Genomic DNA, 12,195 nt, shown 5'->3' on the forward strand with positions numbered 1-12,195 from the left:
TCATGTAGGTATTCCTTCCAGTGTTTAAAATCAAAACTCATCCATGCATCTGATCCTACTATGTACTTGTACACATCATTCAATGAATTTTCTAACAGGTTGTCTATCATTTGCTCTCCCCTTTATTTAGATTTCATGCCACTCTATAGATGCCTTTAGGCTTTCTGTTACCTCTTAGTTTCATTTGTCCAGAGATACCTCCATTTCTCTATTCTAAAAGTATTTTCTATACTTTGTAAGATATAGGGCTTATGAATGCTATCTGTAATAATAATAGTAATGGATATTTAGATAGTACTTTTAAGTATTCTATATAAATTCCTTTTGTTTTCAAAATAAAAGGGCAGAAATATCACAGTTATTATTATTATCCTTATTTTAACGATAAGGAAACTGAGAAGTTAAAAGACGTTATTCACTCAGTAGTGAACTATCTGGGTAGCAAGTATCTAGGACATAGCGAAACTTGGCTCTCTTCAGTCTTCCAACCACAGTGCCAACCAGCTGATTCTAGATACATATTGAATGTGGATTCGTGATAGGCATGAAGCCAATAGCTAATAAATCATGGTTCACCAAATATTTGTCCCATTTCCCACTAAAGAAACTGAGTCTTGAATGGGAACTATGCCATTACCATTACAATGTTAATTGCTGCTATAATAAAACAAAAAAAACCCCCTAAGTATTAAGTCAATGTTTAGTATTCTCCAACTCTTTACTTATTTCATTTTCCCTAATTTTTTCTTCTTGTTGTTCTGGGAGTTTATATTTATTATTTGAAATAATATTTCATTTTATCTTCTTTTCTGGAATAGAAACCAGGAACTAAAGGATCTTGGTGAGCTTGCACCACACTGGGACAATCTTCGCAAAAATGTTCTTGCTCATTGTGAACAAATGGTGAACATGTACCAGGACATTCTGACAGAACTTGGGAAGCAAACAGGTTTGCAACTAGTCTCTTTTGTTTAGTCAGTGAAATGACAGCTCATATGTAGTAGAAATGACTACAGTAGGAATGACTACAGAAAAAAACAGAAGAGTAAGGAGAGAAAAAAAATGTTTGTTCTTTCTGACTGGGATGGCCTATAGTCTTCTGCAGGGACTAATTGACAGCTAAGGGAAATTTGGAGTCTCCTCACAGGATGCTGGAGAGTTTAGAGTTTTGATATTGAACAGAAAAAAGTAAACAGATCATTGCCAATATTGTCCCAAAGTCTTATGAAATCCTACTACTAACTGTCTTTGTCACTATAAGGCAAGTCATTTCACTTCTCTGAGTTCTAGTTTCCTTGTCTCTAAAGGCAGAGATAAGTAAAACCAGATTTCCTTCCTTCCTTCTTTCCTTCCTTCTTTCCTTCCCTTCCTTCCTTCCTTCCTTCCTTCCTTCCTTCCTTTCTTTCTTTCTTTCTTTCTTTCTTTCTTTCTTTCTTTCTCTTTCTTCAAAGCCATGGGGTTAAGTGACTTACCCAAGGTCACACATCTAAGCAAGTATCAGGTGTCTGAGGTCAAATTTGAACTTAGCTCCCCCCGACTCTAGGACTGGTGCTCTATCCCCTGTGTCACCTAGCTGGCCCCAACTAGATTATTTCTTTTTTTTTAATTTCTTAAAATTTATTTAAGGCAATGGGGTTCAGTGACTTGCCCAAGGTCACAGAGCAAAGTAATTATTAGGTGACTGAGGCTGGATTGAATCTCAGGTCCTCCTAACTTCAGGGTCAGTGCTCTATCCACTGTACCACCTAGCTGCCCCCTAGAATATTTCTACAGTTCATTTTAGTTCTAACATTCTATGATTCTAGAAATCAGGGAAAAGGTAACCATTCTCTGAATCATATACATCATTATGAGAGCACAAGACACTTTTAACTCACCAGAAGAAAGGCAACTTGCAGAATCAAGATGGCATTATTAGCTAGCAGAAACTATTAATATTAAATAACTATTAATGTTAATCAACTGTTAATGCTAATTAGTTCTTAATTTTATATCCCTACCTTTTTAAAACAAAATATATTAGTATGATTTTCAATCTTTTTTATATCAAACCTTGGGAATCTCTCTTTAAGATAAATTATCAGTGATTCTTTTCTGTTCCTCAACTTTTGTGTAAGACCTTGCCTTTTTCATGGCAAGTTGTGAAATTGCCATCTGGTGACTATCATGGCACTCAATTTAATTCAACAAATATTTATTAAGTGGCTACTGTGGGAGGCCTCAGGATTCAAAGACAAACCTAACCAGCCCTGACCTTCCAATGTGGGGACACAACTTGTCTACTAATAAGTACATGCAATGTAGGACTGTTTGAGGAGGCAGAAAATCCAAATAATTTAGGGGAATAGGAAAGCTTTATTTAAGGAGAAAGCTAAAGTGAGCTTTGAAGGAAAGTAAGAATTATCCTGAGAAGCAGATGTGAAGATGTCCCAAGTTTGCAATCAGGATACCTGCATTAGAATAATTCTAGTTTTAAAAATTAAAGCTATGTGGTCCTGAAACTTTGAGCTTGTTTCCCAATCTGTAAAATGAAGTAATGATAATTAGACTACTTCAAATAACACTTATATTACTTACTCACATATTATTGTAAATGAAGTCCTTTGTAAAATGTCTCAAAAGGAGAATGTTTGTCCTTTTTATTTTCTCCATTATTATTTTGTTTTTGGGAAAATGATCAGTTTATTACCAGCTATAACTTTTAAACACATATATGCAACAATTGATTGAGTGTGTGTGTGTGTGTGTGTGTGTGTGTGTACACACAGGCAGCATAATATGATGTAAAGAGCACTAGATTGAGAAATCTAAGACAAATTTCAAGTCTTATTTCAATTACTGACTTCATTTCTATGTGGGCAGGCTATGATAGGCTTTCTTGATCAATTAAATATAAGGTTTAGTGAGAGGGACACTATGATCATCTCTAATTCTATGTACATTATGCTATAGTCTTACAAATCCGGCATAAATTAAATCGAGCACATAAATTTAAATCTAGCACTAATCTAAATAATTTTTTATAAAACTTCTTTCATTTTGTTATTTTTTTTAATAAACAGAGTAATTTTCCCTCTCAAAACTTTTCTTCTTCAGTGGTGAATCATAGGAAGGGGAAATTTTTGCTGTCATCTAATTGTATAATTCTAAATTAGTTGTGCTTTCATTTTCTGTGGCTTTAGAACATGCAAACATATATTATGTTATTTGTTTCTATAGTTCTATAAATATTTATATATGTAAAATGGGGCATAATTCCTAACGCATGATCATCTTATTTTAGCATTAAGCATCATGCCGGCTATCTAAATCAAACTTTACAAAATTCATTTGTCTTGTGAGTCAAATAAATTTCTGTAGCTTCAGAGAGAGGTGTGTTCATTAGTATTTCCTTTCCTTATTCATTGCACAGGTTTTTTAAAAAAAATTAAAAATAGTGTTACTACACAGATGTGTTTGTTTTTCATTGACTTGAGCAAATGTTGGACTGTTAAGTTATTGGTACTTAATGTGGTTTCTTTTCCAGGGTCTTCCTTCAAATCAAGCTCCAGCAAAGGAGAGAAGACATTAGAATTTATTCCAATAAACCTGCATTTGCAAAGAATGCATGTTCACAGTCCCCAATTGAAAGGTAAAGTACGTTTCCCAGAGGAGTGCATGAGGGATGTGACATTGGTAATAATGCCTTTTGTGTTCACTAAGGCAGAATCATCCCCTTTAGCATGATGAAGGGAAAGAAGTAAGGAGACCTTGAAGTTTATTACTCTTGTAGTATTGTTCTAGCTTGAGTGCAAGCTCTTGAAGCAATAGATTTCAAAACATGGCCAACTGGAAAAGGATGGAGAATGATCTGAGCAGGCAAATGAGACACTGGGAGACTGTTGAGAAGCTTCCAGGGCTTGCTTACTTGAAGGGATCATGGACCCTGAACATCTGTTCTAGCAAGAATGTTGGGTACAACCCTATCCCTTTTTGTGGCAAATGGTAGAAAGTTAGCCAGTCACCAAGCTTCAGTTGGAGAAAGAGTCCTATTGGCCATTCATGAAGGATGTCACTTTTGGAAAGACATGGAGAACAGCAATAGATGGTGGCATTCAGGAAATAGCTTATAGTGCAATTTGATTGGGACGCAGAGAACAATAAAAGTAGTTAAATCTGGAAAAGGAGGTGGTGGTCAGAATATTCTAGACCTTCCCCCCAATATAAATAAAGATAACTAGATAGAGATAAATGTATGTTAGTAAAGATAAATTAAAGAGCATGTATTTATATATGTGCATCTATATATATGCCTTGTAGGGTTTTTTTGAATATAGAATTGAAGCTAGAAGGGACATTAGATAGTATCTAGTCAAACCTCTCTTACTGATGATGAACCTAAGACCCCCAAAAGCTGAAATGACCATAGTCATGTGAGTAATAAATATCAGAACTCCAATGTCCTTTGATCTTGGTTTGTTAACTCTAAATGTAATCCTTTGTGTGTGTGTTTGTGTGTGTGTGCGTGTATTATTTTGTATCTTTTTTGCAATTAATGATGATACCAAGGGCAACTAGTTGACACAGTGGATAGAGCACCATACTTGGAGTTAGGAAGACTAATGTTCCTGAATTCAAATCTGGTCTCAGACATTTACTAACTGTGTGACCCTGGGCGAATCATTTAACCTTATTTGCTTCAGTTTCCTCATCTGTCAAATAAGCTAGAGAAGAAAATGACAAACTACACCAGTATCTCTGCCAAGAAAGCCTCAAATGGAGTCATGAAGAGTTGGACACTACTAAAAAATACTGAATAAAAGAGGCCAATGTCAGGAGTTTTTGGAGAGGAGGGACAAGATATGAAAGACTTTGAACACCAAAAAGGATTTTATCTTTGATCCTGGACTAACAGGGAGCCACTAGAGTTTATTGAGTGCATGTGGAACCTGAGGGATGCAGGAAGAAGGCCAGAATTGTACCTTAGGAATATCATGGAGACCAATCAGCAGGCTATTGCAACAGGTCAGGAATGAAGTGATAAATAGCTGAACGCAGAGGAGAGAGGGTTGCTCCTGGACATATACAAATTGAACACTAGTTTTTAAAACCCGAAGTAATAAAATTTATTTTAAGTTAAATGAATTGTTCAAAAAAAAAGGGTCTACTTTCTCTAGTTTTTGGTTTCCTTGGAGTGTTTTATATAAGTATTTTTTGTTTTCTCCTGTCCATTGTAGGCTACAGGAATCTCACAACTAATACTCTCTAATATCTGAACTTAGAATTGAATGTGGAGTCAGATGGCAAAGGTTCTCTTATTGATTTTGTTACTATTGTGACCTTGGACAAATCATTTTAGTTCAATCTCGACTTCAAATTTCTTCCCTATAGAATTACAATGAATTTACACTTTTTAATAGCAGGAAAGCTAGGGTAAAAGAAAAGTGTCATTTCATCTTTATAAGTAGAGTGGGAAAATTACTTACATATTTGGGGAAAATATTTGACTCAGCTGTTGGAGATAACCCATAAAACTGAATTCTAATTTTTTTTTTATCTTTCTGCTACATGGGATAGAAACTACGAACTGAGAGTTGAAAAATTGCAAAGACAAAAAAATCTTACAAAATAAATTATAAGCATCTCAAAAAAAACCAATAAATTGTTTTGATTCGTCAATTATGATTTTCTTAGCTCATTCAATAATGCACCTCTGATTAGTTTGGAAGGTGTTAAGGTCTCATTTCTTCAGTTGTAGAATAGAAAAGGAAGATGTGAAAGTCTTTGATGGTAGGCAAAGCAGAGGAACTGAGAAGACTAAAATAAAACCTAAGGATACTGACAACAAAGAAGGATAAAGGGGGAATGTGTTTCATTGTTTGAAGTCATAAAAGGAAAAGAAAGTGAAATTCTAGTAAACTTAATTGTTGAGGATTAGTGAGAAAGGTACTGAATTATACATTAGACTTTATTTTCTTTAGAAATTCCTCAATATGTAAGATCTATATAATGTTTAATATAACATTTAATAACATGCTTAGCTTCTTCAAAAGGCACTATATTGATATGTGGATAGAAAAAATTATTTCAGTTTGAATATCTTGAATGATATCACTTAGCAACAGGGTATTCTTGATGGGTAGAAAAACAGGGCAAGTTAATTTAAAAATAAACAAGAATCCCAACATGTTTAGTGCTACATTACTGAGCCTTGAAGTCATAAAAGTGGTTGCAAGTTGTAGCAAGTGGAGTGACAAAGATTAGGGTAGAGTATAGTCTAGGGGAGCATCTGTATTTTACGGAAATTTTCTCTTTATAGCTCATTGTTTAGTCTCTATAGCATATTTACATTTTTTTCCCCTAATACAAAACTATATTGTATTTTCTTTTAAGATTCTGGTTAACCCACTTCTAACCCTAATATGCAGACAAATTTTTAAAAAGTCTGCTATATAAGATTATTCTGAAGATCACATTGGTCTAGTCTTTATATTTCATCGGTGAGTCGCATGAAGCTCATTTAAGATTTGCCTTTTAAAGTATCAGTAAATTACTTTGTCTTTCTTCATGTAACAAATTGTGCCCTTCCGCCTGCATTTGGAGTACATATATTTACCAAAACTCAACTCTGAGGATAAAGTCCTAGTAGGTAAATCCAGGAGAGTTCTTGTTTAACATAACTAATAGTGTGATGTCTCATAGTGACAAATGAAAATCCTGTCCAGTTAGCAGTAGAAGCCCCTAGACAATTGTAATTTTTCACTCTTTTTCATTATGGTAATGGAATTAAATAATTGTTCATAGGATACCTACTGAATTGAAGTATATGCATTAGAACTTGTCCTCACCCTAGTTCTTTGAGAAATGAAATATATATATATATATATATATATATATATATATATATTTATATACACACACACACACACACACACATATATATATATATATATATATATATATATATATATTTATAAATACACAGATATATGCAAAATTTCTATTTCCCCAAATCCTTAAATAAATTGTGTTTTGGGTGAATGTCAGCTGAGATTATTATATTATAGAGATGTTTTTGGTGCCATAACAGTATACTATTTTGGTACTGTATGTACTGCAAGTATATATGATGGTATATCAAGGTCATTGTTTTAAGGGGGAAGATTTCATAGGGATAGGAACACTTCACTAAGCATAGGAAGACATCACTTCAAGTTTCTAGCAGGCTGACTGACTTCTTATTCATCCTTGATTAAGCCCCCTCCTACAAAATGGGGATGAAGATATTTGTCCTATCTTCTTTTATATTTTTAACATTTTATTTGTTTTCCAATTATATACAATATTAATATGTACCCATCATTTTTTTCAAGGCTCTGAATTCCACAATTTTGCCCCCTTCCCTTCTGCCCCGCCACAGATGGCTGTCTGATAGTCTCTACATTGTTTCCATGCCATACATTGATGTGAATAGCATGTGTCATAAGAGTAAACATAAATCCCCCTCCCCCCAAAAAAAGATGAGATGCCTCAAGAATAGAGAGAGAAAAAAAATTGTGCTTCAGTCTGTGTTCAGATTTCAATGACTCTGTCTCTAGGGTGAGTTGCACCAAAGAAGTTGTTTCAATATTTTTCCCACAGTTGCTATTACTAGCTATACTTCCCCTCTATTTCTCCCCACTCTCATTTATTCTATTCTTTCTCTCTCCTTTCATCCTGACCCTGTCTAAAAGTGTGTGGAATCTGAGTACCCTCTCCCTTGATCTTCCCTCTCTTCTATTACCTATTTCCCCAATCTCTGCCCCTATCCCCCCTTATCCCCTCCCTTTCTTCTTATTTTTCTCTAGGGTATGATAGATTTTCCTACCCTATTGAATATGTTATCTCCTCTCTGAGCCATTTCTGATGAGAATGAAAGCTCACTCATTCCCCCTTGCCTTCCCCCTTTCTACTTCATCCAAAAAGTTTGTTTTTGACTGTTATGTGAAATTTCTTAGCTTCTTCTTCATCTCCTTTTCCTTTCTCCCAGTACTTTCCTTTATCACCCATTGACTCTGTCTTTTTACTATATTATACCATTATATTCTGTTCCTTTCTATGTCCTGTCTATATATGCTCCTTTTAACAGCTCTTATAAAAGAGAAAGTTCATATGAGTTATCAATATTCCCATGCAGGAATACAAACAGTTCAATATCATTAAGTTTCTCACAGTTAGTCCTTCTCTTCTACTCCCTCTATGGTTCACCAGACTCCTGTACTTGGAGATCAAACTTTCTGTTCATCTCTGGTTGTTTCAATAGGAAAGTTTGAAAGTCCATCTTTTCCCCTGAAAAAGGATGTTCAGTTTTGCTGGGTAGTTGATTCTTGGTTGTAAACCAAGATATTTTGCCTTCTAGAATATCATATTCCAATCCCTATGAGCCCTTGATGTAGATGCTGTCAGATCCTGTGTAATCTTGACTATGGATCCTCAGTAGTTGAATTGTCTGTTTCTGGAAACTTTTAGAATTTTCTCTTTGATTTGGGAGTTCTGGAAATTGGCTATAATATTACTGGAAGTTTCTTTTGAGATCTCTTTCAGGGGGGGTGACCAGTGAATTCTCTCGATTTCTCTTTTACCCTCTGCTTCTAGGATCTCAGGGCAAATTTACTGTATTATTTCTTGAAAAATGAAGTCTAGGCCCTTATCCTGGATTTCAGATAGCCCAATAATTTTTAAATTATTTCCTCTGGATCTATTTTCGAGGTTGATTGTTTTTTCCAATGAGTTATTACACATTTTCTTCTAACTTTTGGCTTTTTTTGTATGAGTTTTATTTCTTCCTGATTTCTTGCAAAGTCATCAGCTTCCTTTAGTTCCATTTTGCATTTGAAGGAGTTATTTTCTTCAGAGAGCTTTTTTAATCGCCTTTTCCAACTGGCCAATTACACTTTTAAGGCATTCTTTTCCTCATTTGCCTTTTGTTTTGATTTTTCCATTAGGCCTAAACTGGTTTTTAACATACTATTTTCTTCATTTTTTTGTATATCTTTCACCAAGTGTTGCTCTCATTTCTCCTCCCAATTTTTCCTCCATCTCCCTTAATTGTTTTTCAAAGTCTTTTTTGAGCTCATCCAAAATCTGAGCCCATTTTCTATTTCTCATGGAGGTTTTGGATATGGAAGCTTTGATTTTATCATCATCTGAGTATGTCTTTTGATCTTCCATGGGGACTAAAGTAATTTCCTATGGTCAGATTCTTCTTTTTCTGTTATTTACTCATTTCCTCAGCCCAAGACAACACTTCTAAGGCTTTGAATTTTTTTGGGGGGGACACCACACTGGGACCTTTATTCCTCCAAGGTCTTATGTTCTCTTGCTTGTGCTTTGATATGTAGATAGCCCCAGTTCTTCTCTCTGCCCTGTGGCTATAAGGAGGGATCCAGCTATCTTAGTATGGAAGCCCAAACTGCAACCTGGGTCCGAGTATGGGCAAACAGCAGAGTCCTACTGTGAGGGAGAGCAGAGAAATCTCTGCATACTTCCCTTATCGTCTCTGGGCATGCAGGCTGCTTTCTCCAGGTTCTCGCTGCAGATTCTGAGGCCTGTGCTCCTCACTCCACACTCATTCTGGTGGAGCAGAGTTCTCCCGCCATCCCTTGAAGCTGTTGCTGGTGATCTCTGGGCTGGGCTGGGCTGGGCTGCATCATGGCTTTTTTTCCCAAACTGGGTCCTGGTGAAACACACTTTTCCTGTGGAACTTCTAAGTTACCTTGGACTGGGAAAATGTATCACTCAGTCCTTCTGTGGGTTCTGCCCCTCTAAATTTTGGCTTGAGCCATCATTTTTTTTTGGATTTTTGGGGTAAGGAATTTCCAGGAAATGCTGCCTTCACACCACCATCTTGGCTCCATCCACTATCTTCTTGACTGCATTTTCATCAGGCTCAAATGAAATACTATATAGTGCTCTATAGACTGTCTAGGATCTTGACATAATAGATAATTATTATTTGTGGCGTGAACAAAGTGGTATTTTGAGATCTGTGAGTTGATACTAAAATAGTATAATGTGGAAGGGGAAAAACGTGCAGGAAACTTTCTGTCATTCTTTCCTCCTTGTGTCCTTCCTTCCTTCTATCCTTGCTTCCTCAGATTGAATCAATTGGAATATATAGATCACCCATCACATATCTCTTACTCCATCCAGTAGACCGACATGTTTTGTTTTTTAGCCATACATTTCTTTGATGACAGGGCTCTTCTTTGTTATTTATTCTAGGCCTCTAATACACACCACGTACTTTTTTATTGTTTTGTGAAAGATATTCATTGTTCATTCTTCAAATACTATAGTGTTCCATGATTTATTGTTGTATGATGTTGATATTAAAATTTCACAGAGAGTTTGCAGTCATTTTAAAGAGCAATTAATGAAACATATAAAAACTATGATTTAAAATCCATTTAAAATCTTATTTGTCTTCCAATTCTGAATAGTGCTTTTGCATTGTTAAAACTTCTATTAAGGATGGCTTAAATTTTGACACAAGCTCTTTGGCTCTTCATACTCCATTCCTATTGATTGAATTGTTCAAAAATATACATTCTGGGGCACTAAACTGACAATTTACCCATATGCTTTCAGTTCTTTAGTATAGATTAACTAATTCCAGGAGGGATCTAGAAATGAAATGTTTCTCATGATTTGATTTCATTAATTGACTTCTTCAACTGATGTTATTTTTGGTGATTCCCAGGGTTTGTCAAAGCTAGGGGGAAAGGAAAGATGATTATTTCATTTTGGAATATTCACATTCCTGACATCTCTTAATATTTCTGGAATTAGCCAAAGTGGGATTTTTTTTGTAAGGAAATAAAGAAACAAGTATTTATTAATTACCAGCTGTGGGTCAGGCACAATGGTAAACATTCAACAGGGATTATCTCATTTAATCCTCATAACAACCCTGAGAAATAGATTTTCCTATTTATTTTATTTTACTGATGGGGAAATACAGATAGAAGTTAAAAAGAGTTGTCCAGAGTCATATAACAAGTGCAATGTCTGAGTTTTCCCTGACTCTTGGCCCAGTGCTTTTCAATATTATTCCACCTATAAGGAGGAATAAGAAAGTAAAAACATAATGCTGCTTTCTCTGAATTTTTAAAATAAAATACAGAAATTCCCCTTTTTCTTTTCTACTTCTGTGTTTCTATGCTCATCTGCAGAGGTACTCTTATCTTTCAGAATAGATTATAAAGCATCTATGTTTTTCTTTATCCTCGTAATTTTTGTCCACTCATGCTCCGTAGGGGATCTCATTCTGCTGGAATCCTTTCCTCTAGGATTTTTCATGATTTGTTTATACCTGAGCAGCAATTAGGCTGTCCATCTGTTATTCTTTAATCTTACTACATTAGCAAACTGTAATTTCCTTGTCTGGAAAGTTGGAGGTTGAATTAAGTCTTTTTTATAATTCTAACATTTTATGATTTTCTGATCATTTTTCCTTAGCATCATTACTTTATTTTATGAATATCTTTACTTCATTAAATATTTCAAAATATTTGCAATATATCTTTAAAAAATTCAATTCCCAAATTTTCACCTTCCTTCCTATCATTCCTTCACTCCTTTAGAAAGAAAGTAATTATTATTGATCACACTTGTATAATGCAAAATATATCCATACAAATCAGGTTGCAAAAGAACCATAAACAAGAAAAATAAAGTGCAAAAAATCTGTCCTCAGAGGTTGTCAATTCTCTCTCTCTGGAGGTGGGTAGAATTTTTCATCATGGTTCCTTCAGAAATGTCTTGAATCACTATATTGATCAGAGTAACTAAGTCTCACAGGTAATCATCATTACAATGCTGCTCTTGCATCCATCAGTTCATTCTCTCAAGCTGGATAGCATTTTTCATTATGAGATCTTCAGAATTGTTTTGGATCATTGTATTACTGAGAATAGCTGTCACTTGTAGTTTACTGTCATGCAATATTACTGTTACTGTGTGTAATGTTTTCCTAGTTTTGCTAACTTCTCTTTGTATCAGTCTATCTATATAAGTCTTATGAGGTTTTTTAAACCAATCTCATCATTTCATAAAGCATAGTAGTATTCTATCACAATCATATGCTAGTCTAGCTATTCCCCATTTGATGGGCATCCCTGTAATTTTTAATTATTTGCTATCTGAAAGGAGCTATTATAAATATTTTTGCCCCTT

General features: G+C 34.8%; 1 protein-coding gene across 14 annotated transcripts in view; it reads left to right on the plus strand.

Annotated features, from left to right (window-relative positions):
* INPP4B (inositol polyphosphate-4-phosphatase type II B) overlaps positions 1 to 12,195 on the plus strand; it is a 981,822-nt gene that overhangs the window by 497,016 nt on the left and 472,611 nt on the right. For all 14 annotated transcript variants that reach the window (XR_012477007.1, XM_074229241.1, XM_074229248.1 and 11 more), the window contains 2 exons: positions 819 to 949; positions 3,527 to 3,631. Coding sequence is in view for 13 of the 14 variants with exons in the window: in XM_074229241.1 (XP_074085342.1) it covers positions 819 to 949; positions 3,527 to 3,631 (236 nt within the window). In the remaining variant the exon portion in view is untranslated. The remainder of the gene's footprint in view (positions 1 to 818; positions 950 to 3,526; positions 3,632 to 12,195) is intronic.

The sequence above is a fragment of the Macrotis lagotis genome, chromosome 3 (genome assembly GCF_037893015.1).
Source record: "Macrotis lagotis isolate mMagLag1 chromosome 3, bilby.v1.9.chrom.fasta, whole genome shotgun sequence".
In the NCBI taxonomy this organism is placed as follows: domain Eukaryota; kingdom Metazoa; phylum Chordata; class Mammalia; order Peramelemorphia; family Peramelidae; genus Macrotis; species Macrotis lagotis.